The sequence below is a fragment of the Argiope bruennichi genome, chromosome 8 (genome assembly GCF_947563725.1).
Source record: "Argiope bruennichi chromosome 8, qqArgBrue1.1, whole genome shotgun sequence".
Taxonomy (NCBI): domain Eukaryota; kingdom Metazoa; phylum Arthropoda; class Arachnida; order Araneae; family Araneidae; genus Argiope; species Argiope bruennichi.
In genome coordinates this window covers 128828836-128856604 of record NC_079158.1, presented here as the reverse complement: position 1 = coordinate 128856604, position 27769 = coordinate 128828836, and the positions used below count along the sequence as shown (strand labels likewise).

The window sequence follows — 27769 nt, the reverse complement described above, 5'->3', positions numbered from 1 at the left end:
TTAAAAACATAATTACTATGACCTGTTGATTTTATATGAATTCCCTTTTATTGCATAATAGCAGTTCAATGAAATTCTTTTGAATGCTTTTTATTACATGTAGATTTATCTATAATGAATGCCAATGTAAAGTAACTCGATTTCCTGGACAATCCACGGCAGTCTTTACTTTTTTCAAATTATCAATATTTTTGTTACTTAAAGACTGATTATCCAATTTCAGCTTTCCCTCTTAGTTTTTTCTTGAGTCCGAGCATATAGAAATATATCACTCCAAAAATGGGTTTTAATAGGGTCTAAAACATGAAGATTCATTACTATACAGTTTCGTTGGCAGAAAGGTAAAAATAGTCTTGAATTTCTAAGAAACATGTGAGCGATGGCTGTTGATAACAGCACAAACCATCCGTATCGAAACACCACCTTCAGACCTCCCGAAAGGTGGGGGGAGCGATGGAAGTTGATTTGGAGCAACAAAATCAAAAAGAAATTATTGAATCGCTTCACTCCAGCTGTGAGAAATGACAGGATATCGCTTAAAAATCCAGTCTGTGCTCAGGGAAGCGTAAATTCCGCGTTTGGGCAGCTGTTTCAGAGTCGGGCTTAGCTACAGTTCGAGATCTGCGCTGCTGTCAGTCGGATTCCACAAACCGGCGATCATCATGTTCCGGGGAAGCCTCATCGTAAGTGCTCTCGCATTTTTAATTTTTTTAATCGGTTTTTTCTTTATTTTTATACATTAAGCTTTCATGGAGAAAGCATTGCAATTTAATCTTGAGATTTCTTAAATCTCGCTTCCAAAACGTGTGTTTGTCTCTCTATTGCGGTTGCATGAAATGAATACCGCAAAAATTCAACGATTTGTATGACTGAAATTTGAAGAGTAGTTTTTACATGAAAGTTGTAAATGCGCATTAAATTTTGGATAAAATCATTTTGATAACAGAATGTTCATCTGCCTGCTTATCTGTTAGCTTTTAAACATGACAACTGAGAAACGCGACTAATTAAATATAAAAGAAATTCAACTTGCTAGTTTTAAACTAAAATAACTAATGCGTAGCATATTTTGTACATAATGAAAAATACACTTTTTAATAAAACATACGATATTTATAACAGAATGAATTGATACTATCACCCAGGTAAAGTAATGGATATAATTTAAAACCCTTTCATACCATTTAATTTCAGAGATAAATGCACTTCGTGAGCTTAATTGCCTTTGATTTTTTGCGCCCTTTAAAAATCTCATTGTTACAACATTCACTCTCTGAGATTGATCTTTCCCGTCGACACACAAGAAAATATAAGTTTAGCGGTTTTTCATGGATTTTCTATCCTAAAAACAAAGACCAACTGAGCATGTTAGACTTCTTTTTATTTTATACCATTTGCAAATAATATGTTTTCTTTCTAAAGCAAAAATTTTTTGATGTTGGAATCAACTAAATTTTCAAAGATCCTAGTGTAATATTTCATCAAATAACAAATCTCTCATAAGCAAAATAATCAAAAATTGTCTCTTTATGAATATCCACTTTTTAAAACAATTATGCATTACACAACACATACTTATTTTACATATTAATTTGATTATTTCATTTATTTGAAAGCCGATCTTCATTCATGTTCCTCAAAGAAATTGTTTGCTGTAATTATAGCGTTTATACAATTATTTATTGTATTCTGTTATCTTGATCAGAATAAAAAAATGGCAAATAATTTTCATTAGTATATATTTATAGAGAAATAACATGAAAGTCTAATTGAGGTGAATGGTAAAATAACATTTTGAATCTTAAAAAAACATTGATTTCATTCCTTATGTATAATATGTAATATTCCTTATATGAAACTGACGATCATCTCCCAAAGAACGAAGAGACAATAGTAATAAATGTTCTGTGCAGTGGATTCAAAGGAATTTTAGATGTGACAATCCAGAAAATTCATAGTACATAAGCACAATCACATTGATCCACAAAATAAGTGAAGATTTAACTGAAAATATCTGAGAGGAGAGAAGGAGGGAACTGCAAATCTGCATGCACCGATGAAAAGGAAAAAGTACTGCTGAAATGTGTGCAGAATTTAAATATTTCAAATAACTCAAATATCTACTAAAATATAATTCTTATTCTGAAATCGAGCTTGTGTGTGTGTGCGCGCGAGCGCAAACGCGTTTCTTCTAGGTTTTGACTTCTTGATATCTTTAAATGATAATCACTAATTCTGTTAGACTTATAAACATTGAATAAAATTATATTTATATTATGAATATATTATATTATTTTCTTCAGAGTTTAGAAATTGATGAAACATATAATTGAAGATACTGATATTAAAGGCGCTTCTGCTATACTACAAACGCCTCGAATATTAGCATATTTTTAGTTAAATAAAAAGAAATATTTATACAAAATTGTACTTTTAATTTTTTTAATGTGCTTAAAATGTTTAAATGTGTTTATTTTTTAATTATATATATATATATATATATATATATATATATATATATATATATTATATTTATAATAATTTACTGTGTAAAAAGTTTAAACTAGAAAGAAATATTCTAATAAATTATTTTATTTAGAATTTTACTATTTATTTTATTTTTATTGACTAAATTTTTAGTGGTAAAGGTTTCTTCGATTCTTTTTCTAAAATTATTCTTAATCAAACTTCATGAAAATTCGGTTAAAAAAATGTTATCCTTCTATAAGCTGTCCTTCTGTTTCATTTTATCAGCATTTTAAGAATTTCTATAGAATTTCAGGAGATAAGATGCTCTACACAATATGAAGGACATTCCTTGTTGTCACTTAATTTTTCTAATGTTTAACGGAATAATAATTTTCTTTTAAAGTTAAAAAGCTTCTATTAATAAATTAGGCTTAAAAATTTAATGTATTGTTGAGTTTTGGAAAATAATCTATATATACGGTAGTTTTAAAGCTACATTTATTATTTTATTTAATTGCATATGTTCTAAGGCTTATAAATAAATTTCTATATGTTCAAAGATTTTTAATTTTACATTATTAAAAATAAAATGCTCTCTTTTAATTCATCTGATTGAAATTTTAAAATATTCTTTTTTAATTTTCATAGCCTCTACTTTTAATAAAACATAGCTATTAAATGGACACTTGACAAATATTTTCCTTCAGATAGAAGTATACATTATATACAGAAGTATTTCTATAAGCCGATAACATCCCGTTTTTACTGATGAAACTGTATGCTGAAATTGGAAATCACAGCCACTAAACGGAATATAAGATGAACCATAAGAGGCTTTTAGGCGTCTATATACTGTGTTTCTTTCAGAGCAGCATGCAGATATAAATTATATAACATATGCAGCTATGCTTATCCCAAAACTGCAATGATGCATTTATTGATTCCCTAAAAATAAAGCATTGCTTATTTTATTAATTCGATCAATTTAAAACGCCACCATTATTTCATGTAAATAAAGTGCTTAATCTGAACAATATATTACCCCTTTGTTCATTTGAAGTATTTTTATGTTTCAATAGATTAAAAGAATTTTTACAACACAAAAAATAATCAATATAACATACAAAACAGTCACATTAATAAGAAATCATTATTACGCATCTGAAGAAAATTCTACTTGCATACGCACACATTTATGAACAATCTCATGAGAAAAAGAAATAGTATCATTTTCAAAATGTGTTAAAAGTAAATTTTGGTCTCATCATAATCGTTTCACCAGATCACTTATTTGCTCAATTTCTCAACATTTAAAAATATCACTTGCTTAGTTTTGCTTTCTTTTCACTCTTAATATTTCAGGAATATTTAATTTCTGAAAAATATTAATGGGCTATTTTGATACTTTTCATTGAAATCTCAGCATCATAAATCAACATGATATTTCAAAGTTTACTGAAATATTTCATCTTATATTATAAAAAAAGGAATTTCAAAAAAAAAAAAACTTTAACAGATATTAAAGATGAGTAAATTGTGCAATGTAATTATTTCGGTAATTTTTTCAATTATTATTTTTTGATATTAAACTCCATAGTTAATTTTTTTAATAGGAATAAATCGAAAATGAGCATGACCTCTAGCCTCGCATTTGCAAAATATGTACTCTAATTTCTGTCATAATATATTCCATATAATTAATATTTAAACGGTAAATTTGTTTCATTATTGTCTTTGGGAAAATAATTAGTTTTCTTCACAAAACAGAAAATTCCATATTATAGAAAGTAAAAAATCCTGAATTCAGGCCATAATATTCCTTTCAGTGAAATAGAATTGAGAAGAGCCTTCATTCGTTCATTCACCAGCTGTTATTTTTCGACCAATTTAAGTTTTCCCTAGCTCGAAGACTAATCTCATTTTATGTAAGCAATATGTATCAACTTTTCAAGATAATTGAATTCAAGTTTCCTCCAGCAATAATCATTATCTTCAAGATAATGCTTTTCAGGCAACAAGTAGAGTTCTTGGAGGAAGCACTTAAAATCTGCGAAGGCGTTTGTAAAACAGGAAACAAAGGTATTATGAATTTATTTTAATCTTTCAACCACATGTCAAAAAGGAACTTCTTTATATACAGGAAACAATTTTAGTTTCTGATCACAATAGTATATGATTTGCTTCCTCCTTTCTATTATATTAAATAATAGTTTCTTCTAAATAGATTCTTAGATTAAACCTAATTACCATTTAAATTCGTTATAGTGGAGTAGTAAGTGTACTCACCAACGAAATACTACAGGCATATAATTAAGGACATCTGACCATTTTCAATGTCATCTGATGTTACAGTTCAGCAAAGTGTCTGAATACTTTTGATTGTTCTGACAAATAGAATATGTAAGTCGATTTAGAAATGTGTTCATCTTTAAGTGCATTTGAATAAAGAGCTAAAAGTACCTGAAAGATCAGATTGCCTTCACACCATACTTGTTTAGAAATCTAATTCCTGATCATTTATTTGTTTAAGTACTTAATCAATACATTCATTCATTGCAACAAAAATTTAAATTTAAATGCTTAAGCTGATAAAACTAAATTGCATAGTTGATCAAACTTGTTCATTATACTATGACAGCAGTTATATTTGAGAACTTGGTTATGAATTATATCATTATACTTATATAGAATAAAAATCATATTAATTTCATTATATATTATATTGCAATTTATGAAAACTTAGAAAATATAATTTTTGAGTAATACATTTATCCACAGATAAAGCATGAAATATAATTCTTTACATTATTTAGAGAATTTATCTAATTAGAAGTACATGCTTAGCTGTTTGAAAATAAGCTATTTGTCCATAAGTAGAGTGGACACTCTCTTTAAATACAGATTTTCACAATAATCTTTCAAATATTGCTTAATATATGGGAACAAAATTGTGCTTTCTGATCATAATATTTAAGATGATCAATTATTAACTGTTGAAAAATAAAAAATAAAAAGATATTTCTTTAAAATTGAAAAGAACACAAAGCTTTATTTGTGTTTCAGAATGTTATCTAAAACTTTTTAAATAGAATTTTTGTTTCATGAATCATAAGCACGATAATGATTTAATGCACCCATTAGCTTTTTTCTTGTTGTACATATTTTTATGCAAATTCTGTGTCTAATATGATGAGTTCTATCAACCGCTAGGGTATGGCAAGGAATATTTTAAAATTCTACCTCAGTTAAGAGTCGAGCTTTTCATCATCAAAGAGTACGACAACGGACTATATTTTTCCAGGTCTATCATCTCTTTGTATCATATGACATCGAAATATATTCAGAATGCATTGAAAATTCTTACAGAATTTGTATCTTTGGATCTTATCTTCAGGTTCTCTTTTTTTTCATACAAGTATCTCTCGTCCATCAGGATACCATGCTCTCAGGGTGGCAGATGAGTGCTTTTCATACAATTAAAAGATTAATTTTTCTAGCGTCATCAGACTAAATTCTCGTTATTTGAAGAAGCTTCTAAACGCATTAACTTTTATTTCTTAACTTATATATCTTAATATCAAGGTATAAGGAATATATTACCTACAACGTAGTTTACAAGTGAGAAAATAAAGAATTGAAAGACTCAATATTTAGCAAAAGAATAACTGGCAGATCCAGGATCCCACACAACTAAATATGAAGAATATTATCCGATCTCTCTCTTTCTTTCTCTCTCTCTCTCTCTCTCTCTATATATATATATATATATATATATATATATATATATCATTTCATTTTATTAGATGATATTCTTTCTATCTTATATTTATGGGTTCTGTTCCAAGTGTTTAATTGGAAAATTTTCAATCTTAGAGTTACTATTTTCCTTTCTACGTTTTTTTGCCGGAAGTTTTGAATCTTGTGTTTTTATTTACAATCCAAATGCTTAATTTAATATCATTACTATACTGATATTTCAATTGGATGAAATCATAACAATATTGATATTATATTTAATAATTTGATACTTTATTTCTAATTTAATAATCTTGTTGAGTCAGATTTCCTAACATTTAAGAATAATATATTATTGACAATCCTCACCAAATTAAATTCAACAGCTGAGTTCCAGCAGAAAAATAGCCAGAATACATTTGTGCACTATAATGATTTAAAATTTTAATATTTTGTTATTACTGGTGATTATTAAGGTTTTTATATACTATTTTCATAAATATAATTCCTTTTGCATTTCTAATGTAAAATGATGAATGGGATTTCTATATTAGTGTTTATATAATGTGAAGGTAAGGGAAACTTGGTATCATTTTTAATAAGCCTTTAAATTTTAATTTTTCTTACTTGAACACCACTGTAAGGTATGGCTGTGTATCAAGGGCCCTGAAGCACTTCCACGTCTTTAGGTGGGGGAAAAATTGTATTGATGCTTTATTTCTAATTTCAATTTAACTAATTTCCAAGGTTTTATCTTAATTTAGCCCATAGTAAGTTCATTCTTTTATTTCTTGATCCAATTCCCTTTTCTCTACTTAATTAATTCAAGAAAAGCTTTATAAAATTGCTCAATCAGCAAAACGCCAATACTTTCACACGCTCAGAGTGAAGGGATAGAAAACTGACCAGTAAGCACATTCTTTTTAAAAGATCCCTGTGTTTCTCTTATTTGTGATTGACATGCGTCAGAAATCCCCATCAGAATCTCAATAATATATTAGCATTGTAAAGAAATATTTTCCCTATCAAAATCTCAGATTATATAAGACAAGGGATAATTTATTTCGCTCTTTTTTCGACTTCCGCTTTTGTGCCGCGCTGTGGCGGACATGTCTTGTCCGGGTCTCGGCTTGTAAATAATTATGCTTTCCCGGAATGGATATTAAAATTAATTTAAAAATATAAAAAGTCTTTTCACTGTCTTCAAAACTGCATCCTGCTTTACATAAAATAATGATATATATATATATATGTGTGTGTGTGTGTGTGTGTGTGTGTGTGTGTGTGTGTGTGTGTGTGTGTGTGTGTGTGTGTGTGTGTGTGTGTGTGAATAGTAGCTCATAGCTCACTGAAATGATGCAAGAAATGAGCCACTGCAATGAGCATAGATGCTAACCTATATGTTGCCACACCTCATAACCAACTATTTACAGTTTATTAACATCAAAATCATTAACTTCCACTGAATTGCACGTGTCTATTTCACAATCGTTCCTACTCACGGTGTGACGTAATCTACAGATCATCCAATAGACACACAGTCAAGCTAATGGGAGTCTTTTTCTTTACTTTTCTATAAAATCTAACTCTTATTTTCTTTGATATATAAATTCTGTCATCAAACCATATTCTCCGTGTCTATATTTTTTTCTATCATCTGGCGTTTGACAAAACTTTGCCCATGCTTTTATAATAATAAAATTTTGAATTTTCATGAATATTCTGACAATTTGGACCTAATGTGCGAACTCAAAATGAAGTATGAGATTGTTAAAATCTGTTTTTTATTAACAGGAACTAAGTATCAATGATTAAAAGGACCCTATTAGAAATCGAATGCAGTAGCTAAATAATTTTGGAATAAAAAATATAAAAAATAATTTTAGAATTATGTTTTTAAATTTTAAAATCTTTTCGCGAAATGGAGATTTTGTGATTAATATTTTTTAATAATTTTTCATTGATTGACATAGAAATACGCGATTTCTGAGCTCTAGTAAAATTCGATACTGAAAACTAATTTACTCTTTCACTCCGTCCTAAGATAAATTGCGGTATTTCGATGCAATAAAAACTTTCATTTAGCATTTGAAAATATAATTTTTCCTCCCGGAATCAGTAAGCTGAATAATGCTATGCTTAATATTGGGTAATTCTTTCTTAAACTATTATTAAATACTCTTATTTATGGAGTTATTCTATGGTATGGGTAGTTTCGGTTTTAATAAATAATAATTGAATGTAAACAATTCAATTTTTTTGGAAAATTATTCCTGTTTGAATTCAAGAGCTAATACCATGAAATGTTTATCTAATATACAAATTAGTGAATTATAGAATAGAATGAGAAACTAATATTTAAAGAATATTATTTTATGTAGAAATTTCAAAACTACTATGTGAGAAATTCTTTAATCTGTGTAATTTCATTTATTTTAAATTTTTTAGCGATTTTTTAAGCGATTTTTTTTTTAATTTGGGAAATATTTTCTCTAATATTTGCTAAATAATCACAAGAACTATAGGAAAAGAAAAGATTTTTAATGAGAATTTATTTTCTTCTGCGATTCTAATATGGCAAATCATTAATTGAATTAGGAAAGAAAAATACCACAATGTCGAAAATTTATAAACAATATCATTGATGCGATCAGATTTCAACCTCTACTCAGCGGCTTTAAATCCAGCATACACCATAAGTCATCGGTTACCTTGCATTTTACCTTAAAAATAAGATGGCGAGGACTTCTATGTCTTCAATTATTTTCTTTTATCTTATGATTGAAATACTAATCACTTTTTTTTATCAAATAGAAGTTATGTGACTTCGTTTTGTTCTCGTTATAAAGCTTCGAATTCCTGGTGAGAGTCCGCAGTGTATATCCGAAACAGGATAAAGGGGTTGACTGTTTTATTTTCCCAACAAATGCAATCATCTTTATTTAACTCCTCTCAAAGCAAATTCGCATAAAAATCTTACATTCTTCATTTTTCTTTATTCTCACGAAATCAAAAACAATTTCCTTATTTCCTAATGATCACCGTGAGAAAAATCAACGTCGATGCCCCGCGAAGGCCGTCCTCTTTCATCTTTTCAAAATCCATCCAAATCTCATCATCGAAGAAGAAGTCGAACTCGCGCTTCAAAGGTTTTACCTGTTGCTTTATGAATATTCGCTTTTTATCAGGCCGTGCCGAGAAAGACGTGCATCGATTTGTCTGGAGGCTTGCTGAAGGAACGTCTTAATCAGGAGGAAAACGATGTTTCTTTTCATCGGTTTTATTGATCTCTGTATCCATTCCTTTGTTTATTAGATTTTCTTAACAGGTTAGAGGCGAGTAACTCTGAAAAGTATTGATGCCTGAATTGCTTTATTTTCAAGGTCTGCTGCGCGAATTGATGGATTTATGGATGAGGATACACTGAAAAGCGTTTCTTTGTGAAATTAATGATTACAAGCTATCTGATACGACTTTTTAATGCGAGTCTCAATTTGAAGTCGAAGAAAATACGGAATCTTGAAGCTATATTCGCATTTCCAGGAAAAATATTGAAGGAAAATTAGCTAAGTTATTATTTTAAAATTTTAAAGTATAAATCCATTTTTTATGTTTCCTTCTTTTTTTAGGAGAAAATAATTCGGTGCTACTTTACAATTCAACTAAGTAGAACATGTAAACCTGCCTTATCTATGAATGCAACAAAACATATTTATTCACATTTTATATGTAGACATGATCATATGAAACTAAAGAAATGAAGTGGTTTATTGTATGAAGAGTTGTAATCGAGTGCTGAAAATTAAGCTTTAATTTTCGGATCCTCAAATTATTGATAGATTTCACAATTTCCGATTTCATCCTTTAGAGTTTCATTAAAATAGTGTGTGCGTGATGATGTAGCAAATTGCATTGAATGATATTTAGAACATATTGCCAACAATTTTACTATGCATAATAGTATAGTCTAACTTCTCTGGAATGAATTGCACTGTCACATTGCATTGGGTAAATAAAAGCAGACAGGTGAAATTTCATTACTTATTCGTAAAAGAACTATTGAAGTGTCCTTGTGAAATATTTTTTTATCTTCATAGCTGTAACACTTTTTTGAAATCCCAGGATTAATATGTAACTATCTGGCATTGTTCCTTTAGACAAAATAAATAAATTCGATACTTAAAATAAAATCTAGGGCTCTTTTTTTTTTCAAATAATATATCTATTTTTAAATGCCTCGCAATCATATTCACCGCTAAAGTACATATCTAAAGGTTCCGAGAGATTAGATAATGAGTCATGAATTAATCAGATTTTTATAGTTCTATGAATTTAAGAATTATTCTACTTTTTTTATTTTGCATATTTAAAGATTTTTCTTTCGTACAGTTGTTTAACTTTAAAATTAAAAACTTGGAGCACTATTCTCAGGTGGGATCCTGCTCATAAAGTCTTTCTATTCCAGATTTAATTTCTATGTACCATTAGTCTCATGACATCCAGTCAAAACCTGTCGTTGTTATCATTGCAGAATTCACGTTCCTTTTTAATATTTGATGTTAGTTAGCTGAACAAATGTAGTATAATGATGAGCATGATTGATAACTATTAGAAAAGTGACTCAATATTTTTATTGTTGCTATTAAAATATTAATAAAACTTAATGTCTTTGTACAAACTATTCAATCTTTTCTTTGAGATATCATTTCAAATTTTGGTAACAAGTCTATCTTAATGATAGCTTAAGTTGAAAGCCATAATTTTTCTTAAAATCGCTAACAAATAAAATATCAAAACACTCTTTAGAAAGTGAGATTTCGAAGGAGAGTCAAAAAAGATTTTACTCTTTTTTTACAATTTTTGGAAATGATCTGTCAATGCATATTTCATCAAACTACTGCGTTGCCTATCGACATTTTCCGAGAATTACATTGAGTGCAATAATATGTGTTGCTTTATCTATAAGATCGCGATATAGGTCCATTTGTGATAGATCAATTTTGCAAGGAAATGAAATTTCAAGAGTTTATTAGAATCTGTAACGACGAATTGATTGGATATGTAGATTCGAATACAATGAAAACATGTAGGATATAAAACTGTCGTACATAATTATTACAAAAGATAGAAAGTCATAAAATGTCAGATTGTGCAATTGAGAGCGGAACATTTTTGACTTAAGATATTTTTCATTTGAAAATCTATGCGTTTCCATGAGTTCTAAAATATTTTTAAACGAATGAATCTCATCTTCTCAACGTTTCAGGTGCCTGTAAAGAGAAGTAAATACCCATTTTGTACAGTGTTGGTTAAACTTGTGGATACTTTTGAAAATTCTTATGTTTCTAACTTTGTACGCATACAGAAAATGTTGCGTTTCACAAAATTCAAATTCTTACGCATCATTTTAAAGACAATTTAAATGCTACTTTCAATGCTAAAAGCAAAATTCAAATATTTGCAATACAAAGAAAGTTATATTTACTTTAATACGAAAAACAAACATAGTGTGAGAGTGTATTGTAATTTATAACTTTTCTGGCAAATCAGTTTTCTTGTTCTGGGAACGAAAAAAATTTTAATAATTGCCAGCAAAAGCTGACATCGTGTTTAAAATTAGAACAAGTCATTATTGGGTTTTGTTCTGTAGGAGGAAGACTGTTTTTTTATGTAATAAAATTACAAGTAAGAAATTTTGTTAAACTTTTTAATATTTAATTGTAATTTTTGTAAATATTTCTAATATTTAGTCAAGAAGCAATGACATCAAATAAAAGAATAGATTTGACACCTAGAAAGAATACTAAGATTATTGTGCTTCAAAAATAGGGTCTTTCCTATGCAGAAATTTCAAGACAGGTGTCTTACAAATTCAATAAAAAGCAAAGCAGAAAAAGGTCGAAAGAGGTACATCAAATCTGTTGATAACAGAAGAATAAAAAGACTATGTCACCAAGATAGAAGAATGTCATCAGCGGCCATCAGAAGTTAATTGAATGATTCTAGAATTTCTGTCAGTTCAAGAACAATCAGGAGAAGATTATTAAATATTGAACCTCCTCGAAAAAAGCATTATCTCAATTTACAGCAGCGCATAAAAAGATTACAGTGGCCAAAGAAACACATTATTTGGACAAATGATCAGTGATCACATGTTTTGTGGAGTGATGAAACTAAGATATTGTTACTCAGTAGTGATGGGCGGAAATACGTAAGACGTAGAATAGGTGAAAAGCTATACACTGATTGTATTCAGGCAACTGTGAAGAACTCAATTTGTATTATGACTTGGTCTTGCATATCAGCAGACAGTATTTGTCGCCTTTTATTGGTCGCCTGTTATAGATGGGATACTAAATGCAAGAAAATAAATTGACACTATTCTCGAGTTAAAACTTAATTCTTCCATCAGTAATCTCTTTCCCAACAACTCATCATTTTTTTCAGCAGAATTCGGCTTCTTGTCATAAGCAAAAATATAGAAAGACTGGGTTATTGCAAAGAGCTTTTAATTGTTATCATGACCAGGAAACAGTTCTGGCCTCAATCTTATTGAGAACTTATGGCTCTTGTACGAGTGAGGCGTCCATCAAATAAAAGTTGAACTTACTGAGGCTACAATTGTTTCCTGGTATCATGTAATAACGAATGAAAATCATAAAACTCACGCAGCTCAATGAAACATTAATATAAGGGTAATATATTAATATAAGGATTGTGGTTATCCTACTAGATAACTAGTAGGATCACTACAGTCATCAGCATCTAATGTATCTCAATAATTATTGCCGTTTTAACTTTTTTTTTTGTTTTGCGAATATTTGAATTTTTTTATTGTATTGAAAATCAGTATTAAATTCTCTTTAAAATAATACACAAGACTTTGCATTTTGTGAAAGATAACGTTTTCTATACGCATACGAAGTTAGAAAAGATAAAAAATTCAAAAGTGTCCGCAATTTTCTCCACTGTTGCCGATAATTATCTTCCAAGAATTTTAAAATAAGGCAAAATAAATGTTATTGAAATTTGCGGGAAAAACACAGACACGATTCAAAATAGCCGCATTTTGCCCATCTTCGGTTTCGAGGATCGAAAAGCATTTCAAAGTATCTTGTTTTAGTTTTAGAGATGCTGGCTCAACGATATCTCTACAGAATCTGCAAGAAGAAAGGAAAATTTTACTTTTTCAGGTTTTTACAATACAAGAAAAGCCGTGAGTGTAGGTGATAGAGAAACGCAAGAACACAGGTCATCGACACTGAAGTATTTTTCTTTTTATCCGCCAATCACCTGAAACATATTTCTAGTTAAAATTATACATAATGAGTTTTTACTACACATAAACGTGTTTAGACTGCGATGAATATCACAACTCCTTTCTGCCGATGTAAGTAAATTTGTTTCCTGTTAGCTATATGATAATGTCACTAGATATTTTAAAACGAATATCATACTAAATCAGCTATGAGTTAAGGCTTTATTTCCCACAAACAAGAAAAACAAGAAGATAATACAGTTATGAAAGCAGAATCACTGTTATTTAATTTAAAGATCGGTTGTAGGAGGAAATATGTGAAATTTGAATCAATGTCTCCTCTCAACGAATATCATTTCTGTTATGCCAATTTATATGTGTGTTATTTTATCTGTTATCTATCTTAGCGAGCACCATTTGAATATGAATCAATGTCTCCTCTCAGCGAATATCATTTCTGTTATACCAATTTATATACATGTTATCTATCTAGGCGAATCCCATTTCTGTTATATATCTGTTAGACGCAGCAAAATGTATTAGTTTTTGTAGTAACAAGTGTGACTTAGAATGACTTATAGAGTCATTATATGATAGTGAACAAAAATCGCCTGTTTCTTATAATATTTTGAGAACACAAGTAATAAACCAATATAAGTGATTTGCATCAATAAAAATGTTTTGATTAATTTGGTGTATGGAATTTTGTTATGATAGGTGGACTGTTTGCTACTCTATTGTATTGTTTGCTAGAGTTTTTCCAGTGTATTGTACTACAATGACTGATTGATCAGTGGAACTTTTCTGATTCCGGCCTAATTGCCAGTATAATTTATAATATCTAAGCATCTTAACTGCTTTAATATTTTGATATTTTTTTAATTATCACTTCCATTTCGGGATTGTTCAAATCTTTTCGATTCATTTAAAAATGCATGGAATATTCGAAATGTTTTGGGGTAATGCTTTATTTTTATAACAAACTAACTTGTACCCGGTATGTTGCTGCCGCAGGAGAAATAATTTCGGAAATATTGTTTGAAATTTGAAATAGCTACCTTGTTTAATTAGAAATGGCAGAAAGAATGATATTTATTTTCTTGTCAACAATGAATACATTCAATAAAATTGAATGATATATAAAGAAGAAGTATAAATAACAATTTTTATATATATTTTTACTTTATTATTCAAGTGCTTTAGAATAGACAATATTTTTTTTTTGTTTTTCCTTTTCCCGTTGTTTTTAGCAAAACAAATAAATTTTTTGGCTGTTTAACTAGCGAGCATCCAACATACAAGTATCCATGTGAAAAAACATGGATTTTCTAGGTTCAATCTGCATTTGAAGTGATTGTCCTTGCACCTTGTTGATGGACATCGCAAATGGAAGTCGAATAATAACTGCAGTTGTTTGAAGTCAAAAGACATGGTGGTAGGAATAATGGAAATGCGTGGGAGGAGCATATCTTCCCCATTCGACCTTCTGTTACGAATAGTTGCCTCGATTCCTACTGCAAGTTGGTCTTCTCATTCTGATGCGCTTGATGGGTTAGAACATAAATTTGTCTTTCGTTCCTTGCCGCATATTGTTCTTGAGACTCTGAAGCCCGTGAATGTGCAATTCGTAAACGATTTGCTTCATTTTTCGCTTGTCGTTCCTCGTGTGTTCGAGAAGCTCAAATTCGCTTATTTCTATGTGCTCGGCTGGTCGATCTACTGACGAAAGTTTGGGAGGCATACAATGCAAAACACGATATACACTTGTAAAATCGAAATATTGTTTGTCGATTCACTGAATAAATAGAAAAATTTCTGTTTGCACCAGAAAATTTCCATTGTATACATAACTGATCAGCATAGATAATAATAATTCTCTTTTGCATATGTGAAATTAATTCTGAATAATATGTGCGATTCGCCTTAACCAAAGTATTGCGCCCGTTAAATGACAAGATCTTGTGTAGACGACTATTCAATAACGAGAAGAAAGAAAATGTGAGCTTGCACTAAATATTTCCTATTTCATTTCACTCACATGAATTGGCATCGATGATAATTTTATTTTGTATGATATATGACAAGCGGCTATATCTTTCGATTCCAGGTTTTCCATCTTGAACATGATTGGCTGTTCTGGACATGTGATTCACTGACGTTTGTGAGATGAATCTCCTTTCAGTGAGATTAATCTTACAACACATTTTATTTACTATTCTTCAATAATTTAAAGTTTCTGCTGACCTTTCCATTAATCCTATTCATTTAAAAAAAATATTAGGATACTATACATTTTTTATTTATGATTTCAATGAAATATATGCACGCTGCTGTAATAATTTCCGATACTTTTATTATTTATCTTAAGATATTTTCAAGAGGGAGTAATTTGGTGGGTATGGTAATAAGTGGTTAAACTCAAATCATGATATCATCGCCAAACTTGATTTTTTTCGATAATTCGCCAAATTTATCATTTGACTTGTAATTACAATTTAATTTAACTAATTAATATCATTAATTTGTAATTCCATTTAAATATTTAAAATAATAACGAAAAGCAGTCAAACAGTTATATAATTCCAATCACTGATCCGAAATCACGAACTTTTATGATTTTATTTGAGACTATAAAATACTGCAATTGCACCTTAGTTCGATAGTAAAGAACACTTTATTTCTCCTAAAAAGAGTGGCGAGTACATTTTTATGGAAAAAGAAACTTTCACTTGAATTCGAATATTTCACAAATGTCTCTATTTCTGTATTGAACGAAATATTGTTTGGGAAATGATTTTCGATCTTAAATTCACTTTCTTTAAGCACATCTTGCATCAAAGAAGAAAAGTATTAAAATGTTTTAGATATTTTGGTGGTGCTCTCCGAAATATTCTGGAACGTCAACAGAGTCCGTACTTAAAAAGCAGTCAAAATTTCTTTCATAGATTACGGATGTATGGTTTCGATTACACAGTCTGCCATTTTTCTTCTAGTTTCTCTTTTCTTCCATTTTTCTTACTTCTACAATGGACAGTTTGAATGCTGTATGTTATCAGATATTTATTTAAAGCGTGTCCACCCTGTTACATCATCAAACTAAGTCTATCAGAAAACGACTCGTTCTGTCAAATGACTGCCAATTGATCTTCGTAGATTCTTTGACATCCTTCCTTTTCATATTCTTCCATACTATAAGAGGGAATACTTCTCTACATCTCGGATCTGAGAATCGAACTTCAGATCGAATCTTTTCCAACAACTATATATATATATATATATATATATATATATATATATATATATATATATATATATATATATATATATATATATATAGCATAAAATGAAGTCTCCTGAAAGCGTCTGTATGTTAAAACCCGAAAAACTCCAGAAATATTTAACTAATTTTGAAGATATTTCTACCATTTTGTATGGCATTTATTGGGGAAGGTTTTAATATATTGAAGTCATATCAAAATCAAAAAAGGAGTTTTATAATTGCGATTTTAATTATTTTCCTACTACGATTTGCGCATGCGTAAAGCAGCAGTATCTGTGCTTTGCACATATCCGCTCGTGAATATGAGCTATGGTATTCATATACGATACATTTCTTTGTTTACGTCTAATTTTAAACAGCTATTAAAATTTCATTATTCTCCAACCTTAGCCGGAGCACATTTAATTCCAAAACGCTTTGTTTGTTGCGCGATAATGAACATGTAGAAGAAATAAACGTTATATTAGTGAATATCCAAGAAAGAATGTTTGTACTTTCTTCAAATTAAAGTCTTCTACTGAGCGAAGTAACCGTCTCTCTTTAAATCGCACTGTAATTGAATTACGGAGACAGAATGAATCTCGCCTGTCTGCTGACAAAGACATTTAAATTTGAGACAGGAGAAGTGAAAGAACAAACGTTCCTAATATTTTGTCCGAAAAGGAGCACTCTGCGCTGAATTTCGATCCATGTGTGGATTACAGAAATGATGTTTCGCTTTCAATAGGAACAATGTCTATAGTCTGTCCATATTTTCTAGCTTTAGGAACAGTTTTGATATACAATCGTTTTAGCCAAAAAAATAATTTATCGCCAAATTTTAGCGAAATGGCCGAATGTGGTGAAAACAGCAGCATTTGGGTAACAGTATCAAAAGCGACACCGAACAATTACCAACCTCGCAAGGCGCAAAATGACTGTATATCAAAGATTAGCCTTAAATATTTCTGAATATATGCTAAAAAAATGTTTTGTAGTTATTTTTGATGATTTCTAAATGTATTTTTGATCCCCCGTGACATTCCCATGTCATATCGGGTGGAGGTTAGACTTAAGTTTAAAGCTAATTTTTCCTCTTAGATGTTTGGCCATGGGCAACGCTGTGCGGGTATTGCTAGTATATATATATATATATATATATATATATATATATACAGGGTGTTGCCGAATTCGACCGACAAACTCAGAGGAATGACAGTAGACATCAAGAGGATAAAGAATCACCATACAATATGGGGACCCAAACGACGTTTAGGGGGTGAAAATCGCAAAAATATAGGGAGTCGGAGAACTGTTGAAATCTGTGAAAAATTAATAAAAAAATAACAAATTTTGTTTCAAATATGATTTTTTTAAATGAAAGCACATTCTTAAAGGCTGTTTTCCATGTAAGTAACATGCCAATTTGATGAAGCAGAGGGTCATAAATTATTGAAAACGAAAAATTACTTTATACCCCTTATCTTCAAAAATATTTAAACTTTAAAAAAAATAAAACCTTGAAAATATAAAGAATTTTATACTCTTTAGTTTGATATAAGTCTGTAGTGTGAAAACTGAGGAGGTTTTAAGATATTCAAGAAAATCTAAAATGTTTGCCGGGAAACATCGCTGCAACATCAGCACCGATGTTTACAGAGGATTTTGTCAAATTCGAAAGGTTAATTTAGAGAAGTGATAGTAGGCATTAAGAAGATGAAAAATTATCCTAAAACATAAGGTCGCAGAAGAAGTTTATTCTGTAAAACTCGCAAAAACAGACATCGAATAGACAATTAGTCTGGCGAAAAGAATAGCCTTGTGAATGCCAGGATTTGGAACAAGGTAGCCGAGAAGAAGAAGTTTTCTCGTATATAAATTTTCCATGAGTTCGAGGAATATAAAAGCACCGAGCATTGCAGAATTGATGGTTCGAGGAATATAAAAGCAGCTTGTATTCATTAAAGAGCAGTGAGGAATTGATAGTCGATAAGTTTCATTTGTAAACAACATGTCAAATTTCACGAATGAAGATATGCGGATATGCATTTAATTTATGATGTTGTAATGGATGCCTAGCACAAATATTATACCAAGAGCAATATCCAAGTAGGCGTTGTCCACACCACAGCACCTTTGCAAATATTGATCGACGGTTGCTGGAGACAGGATCCTTCAAAATATTGGGGCCAAATGCAGGGTAAGAACACAGTGTGCACATACCTGAAACAGAAAACCGAGTTTTGTAGCGTTTTGCCGATAACCCATCGACAAGCACGCGATCAGGTGCAGCTGAATTGGGTATTCGGCACGCTGGATGCTTGGTGTCACACAGGAATATGCACTCTTTCCTGGGAGAATTTTATTCTCAGATTTTATCTCAGACCTGTTGATTGCCCTCCACGTTCCCGGGACCTCAATTCCTTGGATTTCTTCTTCTGGGCCACATGAAATCTTTTGCTTATCAGACACCTTTGGATACAGTGGAAGATCTCGGAGCACGGATCGTCGTCACTGCTGGAGAAATCGCAAGCACATCTGGTATGTTTGAGCGTTTCCAGTGACCCTTTAAACGTCAGTGTCGGTTATGTAATGACCTTCGCGGCCGCAACACTGGGTAATTTTTATAAGTTTCCCATCGTCTCCTTTCTTATAATAAAAAGTCTGTGCTGTAAATGTATGCTGTATCTGTATTCCACCAAATAAATTTTCACCATCGTTTACAACTTTATATTTATTTCTTTGGAAATTCTTATCTCCTTTTTGCTTACTCTCACACATCAGAATTGTTCGGCAGAAATTTGCAATACCTTCTGTAAACATCGGTGCCGATGTTGCAGCGATGTTTACCGACAAACGTTTTAGTTTTTCTTGAATATTTTAAAACCTCCTCAGTTTTTATACTACAGACTTATATCAAATTAAAGAGTATAAAATTCCTTATATTTTCAAGCTTTTATTTTCCTAAAAGTTATAATATTTGTGAAGATAAGGGTTCTAAACTACTTTTTCGTTTTCAATAATTTACGACCCTCTGGTTCATCAAATCGGCATGTTACTTACATGAAAAATAGCTTTTGAGAATGTGCTTTCACTTAAAAAAAATTCATATTTGAAACACCATTTATTATTTTTTTATTAATTTTTTACAGTTTCCAAAAGTTTTCCGACTCCCCATATTTTTGCGATTTTCACCCTCTAAACGTTATTTGGGACCCGATGTATGGTGATTCTTAACCTTCTTGATGCCTGTTATCACCCCTCTGAATTTGTCGGTCGAATTCGGCAATACTCTGTATATTCATTTTATATACTGAGAGGCAATCGCGTTTCAAATCGCTGCTCTACATTTACCACTTTGTTGTTGGCAAACTTTTGTGCTTTTCAAAACATTTCTATTCAGCGAAATTTGTCATATAGGCGTTGAAGCATGACCGGTTTGAAAGCCTTTTCTTACAATTACAATAAAATGCATCCGATTGCCATCCAAAGTTTTCTTCAATTTGCGTCTGAAAATGAAATGGCGGACTATACAACAAAATCGGTATAACTTTTTTTTCATAAAATTTACTTTTTTAAACATTTTTCCCTAAAATCATTTAACAAAAATAATTTGCTTTATTTCCTTATTGCCATTCTTAATGCATTACTTCTTATTTAGGCAAGCCTTATTGAACTTCATATCTTAAGTTGAAAATTCACATCTTAAATTTATTTGAAATAATAGCATGATTGCAATTTTTATAATACCAATAATAAATCCCTAATTTTTCAAATTATTATTAGTACTTTTTTGTTTCGGTTAATGTTAGAAACAAAATTAATTATTTTTCACTTTAGATCCCAACAATACAAACAATAAAATATTAATTGGTTTAATTAAAGTAATATATGAGGAATTCCCAGACATTTTTCAGTAAAATGAAAGTAAACAAATCAGTCACTTCTATCTAAATAATAAAATTTGAGCTAATATTCATTCACCAGTGACCATTCCATGACCAACTGAGAAGAAAGTCTTTATTGTCACAAAATAATCAAGAATGCAAGTATGATTATAAAGCTCATAGTTAATAAATCTGAATGTGATGGTAATGCATTAACCGCAGTAATATACTGCCATATAGAAAAAAACCTTACCATCGGTCCCGAGGTCATTTGATAAAACTTTGAACTGTCAGTATGCCTGCCTATATTCCGGACTCAAGCCACGTAATTTAATTTAAAAACTGGCATTTTAATTCGAAATATTATTAATACATTTTTACATTGAAGAAAATACAATATTTTGTTTTAATTCTGGCTAATTATGTAAGAATATTCCTTGATTGATAATAGCTGAACCCACAAGTTCTCATCTATATCCACATGTTTTATAGTACATAATTTCTAGTTTGTTGGAAATTTTATTGCTAAATTGCATCCTTCATTGCACCATTTTGATGAAATGAAATTCCCGATATTCAAAACAATTATTGCTTAACTTCGTGGAAGGCTTTATTAAATACTGTTCGATTATGGCATTTGGACTCCCCAAAGTGATGATGCGCAGTAAATGAGAGCGCATTAATGTATTTACTTGGGAATATTTAACTTTGACTTTCTTTCTGTTTGATACATGTTTTTTCGCTTGTCCTTTTGAATTTTACTATTTCATTTTAATTCGAAATTTGCGTATTTATTGCTCATATTGTTAGTTGAAGCGGCATTGATGCTTTCTGAAATTGTATCAGGATTTTTTTATACCATGTTGTTAAATGTTTTAACTAATCAACAGAATTTGGAGAATTAATTATTCTGGTGCACATCCGAGAAAACAGGCAAATCAAGGTCATTTAAAAGATTTTCCGACGAGAACTTACTCCAAATTTTGCTGCACCTTAAAAAAAAGAAGGAAAAAGGACCTCTTAAAAGACTATCTAATGCTGAATTTGTCTGTATCATTATCAGCAGCCTTGCGCATGATTTTCAAGTAAAGAACCCCTTAGAATGGCAGACCATGACTTAATAAACAGTATAGCAATCCATAGTTCATGAAGTCATAATTCTATGCTGCAGGCCCTTTACAGTAAATAAAATTGTTCTAATATATTTTCGTTTTAATATGTGTCTTTGTGAGGCATTTTTGTAGGCATCATGTGGTTGCTTCGCTTCCTAATTCCGCGAATAATCTGAGTTCCCTTTATTATTCAATATAAATATCTGTTCATCCTTCCGTTATCTTATCCCTTTTCTTGAAATAAAGCTTCCTAGGGCATATCCAAACACGCGAAGGATTTACACATTTGAGAATTGACAATAGACATTACATGCTCATTAAAATATGCGAAGTATAATCTGCCTCATTCTGATTTTTAACCGTGTACTTGAATTGTCAGACTTAAGAAAGGAGCTAACTCAGAGAGAATGGCACAATCTTGGAAGTACATCCTTTTCATGACGGAATCAATCTAACAGAAATCATAAGAAAGAATGCGCTTATGCAAAGTGCATTTCAACATCATTTCCCTCTTCTTTTATAGATTGATTTTAGTATTTTCAGATAATAATGATTCAGGTAGCTTACTATTTCTCAATTCTATCTCATTTCAGCTTCAGGCTCTCTTCCTACTTTACTGCATAGGCAGTGGCATTGCATGGTCTCATAAGAAACACAAGAATGCCACTCAACCAGGCTACAAACAGGAACTTTCGACTTCCGCTCCGGCCCATATTTCTATAGAAAATTCGCCTAGTTTTGAAGAGGCCCACGAATCCAAACCGAAACCGAGATTTGCAGCCGCCGGACACTCCTCCGGCGGGGACCAGTACATTCTTGAGGAGGATGAAGGTCATGTGGTAGGAGAAGACGATGGTGAATTCATCGACGAAGAAGGCAAAGAGGAGGAGTATGGTCAAGAGCAAGAAAGAGGCTACCACAACGATGACAAGAAGGTGGATGACGAAACACAGAAAGATTTCAAACAAACTGGAGCATATCAAGATTTTAGTCAAGGTGAGCTATTTTGCAGTCCCCGTAGGATTTAAAAATATCTATAAATAAAATTCAGTAATATCCATTTGCATCAATATAAAAAAGAACCCCACTGAAATTGTATTTTTATTTATTTTTTTATTTTAACTTAGTTGGTATCCAAAGTATCAAAATTTCGAAAAAATACATAGCATCATTTTTATAACTATAAGTTATTGAACTGGCCATTCCATAGATGCAACTACATTTCTAGATTTATAATTGGATAGAAGGGGGAAGAGAATGGAAATTAAAACAACGGGTTTTCAGTACAAATAAAAGGATATTAATTTGAAAAAAAGTTTATAAAAGAAAAAATATTCCTGATTTTTATTATTATTCATAAAGAAAAGATATTCATCAGAGACAAAGTTTTAACATCAACTTAAAATTTCTTCACTTTTTATTGAGTGATGGCCTTATATATATATATATATATATATATATATATATATATATTGATCTGAAATTTTAGACAAATATTTCCTCTTGTATAATTTATAATTTAACTTCACCCATATTAAAATTAATAAAAAAATTTCTAAAATTTAATGTATTTCTATAATCATTTTGTATATTATAGTTTTTTTTATAACTTTTCTGTTTAATCTTTGATTTTCTTTCAGATTGATAGTTCCTTATTTAAATCCCCCATTCTTAACATAATTTTAGTTCAGGTATTTCAAAATATTGGAGCACACAAGTTTCTCTTTTACAGATAAGAAAAATTTCTAAGCCGTCTCAAAAACTTTAATGGCAGCCTATGTTCTTAAGAAATTTATATATGAAAAATCCCTGCATTTAACTGATAGATATTAAGCAAATATATGCTCGGACATCCTTTGATTGTTTTTAGAAAAATCTGCCTGTCCCAGAATCCATCTGGAGGAAAATCTCTAAGGGAAAAAACATGCACAGTGGGTATTCAATCAATCACTTTTAACAAAAGGGAAGAGAATTTATCAGCGATATTGAGGCACCTAAGGCAGCCTTCATAATTTCGTTGATCTGGTGCTTGCAGCTTTTTATATTAATATAATTAAAATGAAAAAAAAAACGTTCAACTCTTCACCTTTTCTTCTGATTGATATTTGAATGCATGATAAAATCATATAATAATATGTTTTGTTTTGTCAGTCCAACAGCTTAAGGCAAAAAATACTGTCATAATTTTCCATGCTATAAATACAATTCAATTTGACTATTTTTGTTTAGTGGCAATTTTCATTCTGTTATTGAGATTAAAATAATTCCAAATTCAACAGAAAAAAACCTCTGGTCAATTGAACAATGAAATAATATATTTTTACCGTTTTCTTATTGATTGTATATATCCGTACCAGTGGAGCAAAATACTAACAAATACATTTACTTTATGGTCACACATTTAACAAGTTCATTTGGCATCTAACCGTTTCAGGAAGATATTTATTTCCACATCAAATTGTAAGACGCTCTTTTTCAAAGCTCAATGTGCACATTATAAAGAAAAATAGTTATTGCCACAAGCTATCGAAAAAAACTTCCATTAATGTGAAATGCTGTGAAGTTTTTTTTTCCGTTTCTCTTCGGTAATCTGCGATTTTTAAGATTGTTTTGATATTTCATTTCATTCAATCTAACATTAAATCAATGACATTCAGTAAAAAAACATGATGAAATGCGGTTTGCTTTAAACACCAAGGAATAGCGTCATTATAAATATAAAATTTGCATTTTTAGAAATATGAGGTGGAAAAACAAACTATCGATTTTAATATAATTTTCATAAATGTCTTCTGAATTTTAGCGTTTTTATGAGCTATATATTGCTTCTTCCTTTTTTTTCAATTTTAATATATTAAATTTTTATAAGAATATACCTATTATAAACTGAGATAGAAAACCTATCATTTGCTTATGTAAACAATAATATGAAGATATGCAATCACAGATACTTAAACACCGCATTTCATCAAAGCAAATAACCTCTCCAGTCCTAAAATTTAGAAAGAGTAAGAAGAAAACATTTTATAACGTTTTATATTAACATTTTTATTACAGAATAGTGAGTGGAACATTGTGCATTGCCACAGCCGCTCACTGAGCTTTATTGATATTCTCAAGTGACTCATACTGAAGCAGTAGTTTTTATTCAAATATAATTATTTTTATATTATTGTGTATGCTTCGTCACAGGTTTTTGCAATAGCATAGAAAATTAATTAGTTTGAACATACAATTGATTGGATTTAACATGATTTCACTGACTGTATTTTTTTTACTGTTTGTCTGGCTATCATGAATTCCAGTCAATTTAAAAATACTGAAAGTATTTTTAAGTTGGAAATTTAATTTATTAATTCTAAAAATTGTTATTTGCAATTTCTTTTCTATGTTCTTTCATGTTTAGGACACTTGTTGTTGTTGTTGACACTTTGTGAGAAATTTTTTTTCAATAGACCTTTGCATTTCTTTATACAACTACTTTAAGTGACTTTCCACAGGAATGTGCTTGAACGGACCTTCAGTAACAGTACCTGATTTTCATTTAATTTATAGAGTAAGTAGATAATATGAACATACATGAACTTACATGTCCCTCAAAAATGAATAGTTAACAGAACTCTGTGGTGAATTCTAATTTGATCATTCTTAAAGCATTTGAGGTCATATATACAATTTTTGGTATGTAATCTTTAAGAGCCCATTTACAAACTCTTGTAACTTGTTTATTTGTCTTTTCCATGAGGCACAAATAGACATTTACTTAAGACTATTTTATTTTAAGTAAAAATTTTGAAATTGAATAAAGTAGATTTTAAAGTAATTCAATTATTTTTCCTGCATTTTTTTTAAAATTACAGTCTCTGTTGTTGCTTGTGTACAAAATTGTCTCAACTTATATGAAATGGAATTCATTTCTTTGATGAATAATTCATCAATGCCCAAATGTGAATAGCGATCTGAATGTATATCAACGTTTCCTAAACATGACTTGAAACTTTTCGTTATCTGTACATCAGAAAATGCAAAGCACATGTCCAAATGTTTCATGTATCCAAAACGTTTGCCTTGCTTTTTCGCTTAGAATTGATATACTGTAATTAAATGCGTCATTCAATCCAAAATTTCTAAAGTGTCACTTGGTAAACAAAAGTGGAATCTTCTTACGAACAATGAATCAAATCATCTTCTCTAAATTTCATAGCACCTTTTTCTATATTTTTCAACAGGTGGCGCTGTTTTTGATAAACACCATAAAGACCGCCAAGCCGAGAACAAAGAAAATGAGGATGTCAAGCAGCACGATGCGGGAGAAAAATTTGGTGCCGAGGCTCTAAAGGAACATAAGCTGGGAAAACATAAGGAGAAGAGTAAAGGGCACAAGAAATACGGTTTCAAGAACGTCTACCACAAGGAAGAATATGGAGACCATAAAACATTCCACGATGAATTTCTTGACAACGATCACTTCCACGACTACGACGATAAACATGAACACAAACAAATGCAAGGAGGGAGGTTCACGAAAGGATATAAGAGATCGGGAGAGAACAAAGAACATGATGTTGGAGACGAGAAACACGCTTGGGGAAAAGCCGGTCACGATGGACATGCTGAAGGATATTACGAGAAAGGAGGTCATTTGTCTGGACACCATCATGGCCACAAAAAACAAGAGGGACACTATGATGCTAACGCCCGTCATGGGAAACAATCGGCACATAAGCTGAGGAAGGGCGAAGTTCCTGTTGTGAGTTCTGTTTATCACCAGGGAGATGATAAGCCTCAGTATTACAGCCAAGTGCATCATGCTCAAGATGATCCTGCCCACTTGCATACTGAAGCTATAATACCTGAACATCATTACGGAGGGTATCATGCACGCCATAATGGTGCCCAACCTGCAGAGGTCAAGCCTGTCAAACCTGTGAAAGAGTACGCTGATAGGGAACTTCCACCAGTACCAGTTTTACAGTACCATGAGCGAAGATCACCTGGCGATGCAAGGCGTTTAGAAGTTATTGGTGATAAAACATATTCTGCGAGAGATCTTGAACAAATTCAGCAACCTATTAAAGATATCCAGCCTATAAGAGAGATTGTACCTCCTAAAGAAACTCATAGGCTCCAATCCTATCAATATATGCAGCCTGAAAATGACCAGTCATTCTCAAAAGAAGATCGAATCAGTAAATATCGTCAACAGTATGGTCTTTCGGAACCTCGAAAATCTTACCTTCATCAAAGAACTCTCCCAGCGTTACAGTCCTCTAAACCTGATTTACCAATTCAACATTCTCACCCAATTCACAGAGCCAATCAGCAAGTTCCTAGAAATCATCATTCCAATGAAAATCTTCCCCAGTATCAGACTCGAAATCATGGTCACCGACACTTTCTGATTAGTCCTAATAACCAACAGGATTCACGAAGTAATCAGCATCATCAGACTGACGACCAGGGGCATTCTAAATCCTATCCTTGGTGGGAAGCTTCCAACGCTGCTAGAAAGCATCATCAATCCAGGGATTTCAAACCGTCTCCGTCTTATCAGCATTATGGTTATGTGGAGGTGCCGGAACACGAGGCACCGTGGCGTCAAAGGCAACATCATTTGATGGAAGAATATGAACCAGCAGCTTCTCAGCAAAGGCCAGGATACATAAGGCAGCCGAAAAAGGTTCAGTGGAAAAGGGTCAAAAACCATCGCCATAGTTAGATAATCAAACATAGAAATATTCACATTTTATACCGTCAAGATCTCACAACTTTTCATATTAACTGAAATGTTTCTTGTTGTAAAAAGGATATTTTTTAATCAGACCTTTTACAAGGCATTCATTTGTAAATAATGTTTTTGTTTGAATAAATTGATGTTATTTGTGATGTCAAATTCAGTTTGCGATGAAATTCTTATGAAATGAGTCATACATTTATTACTAAGACTAATACTATAAATCAAAGTGCATCAAAGTGCGAAAACTCCTTTTCGACTTGATAGTGGTACAAGTATGAAATATGTTAGTAGAAATAAATCGAACTCTTAATA

At 30.9% G+C, this 27769-nt stretch overlaps 1 protein-coding gene across 1 annotated transcript; it reads left to right on the top strand.

Annotated features, from left to right (window-relative positions):
* Window positions 1-594: 594 nt before the first annotated feature.
* Window positions 595-27544, top strand: LOC129981462 (uncharacterized). Its single transcript, XM_056092308.1, has 3 exons — window positions 595-683; window positions 22314-22716; window positions 25950-27544. Exons 1-3 carry the CDS (start codon window positions 663-665, stop codon window positions 27437-27439), a joined length of 1914 nt encoding a protein of 637 aa, XP_055948283.1. The 5' UTR covers window positions 595-662; the 3' UTR covers window positions 27440-27544.
* The last annotated feature ends 225 nt before the right edge of the window (window positions 27545-27769 follow it).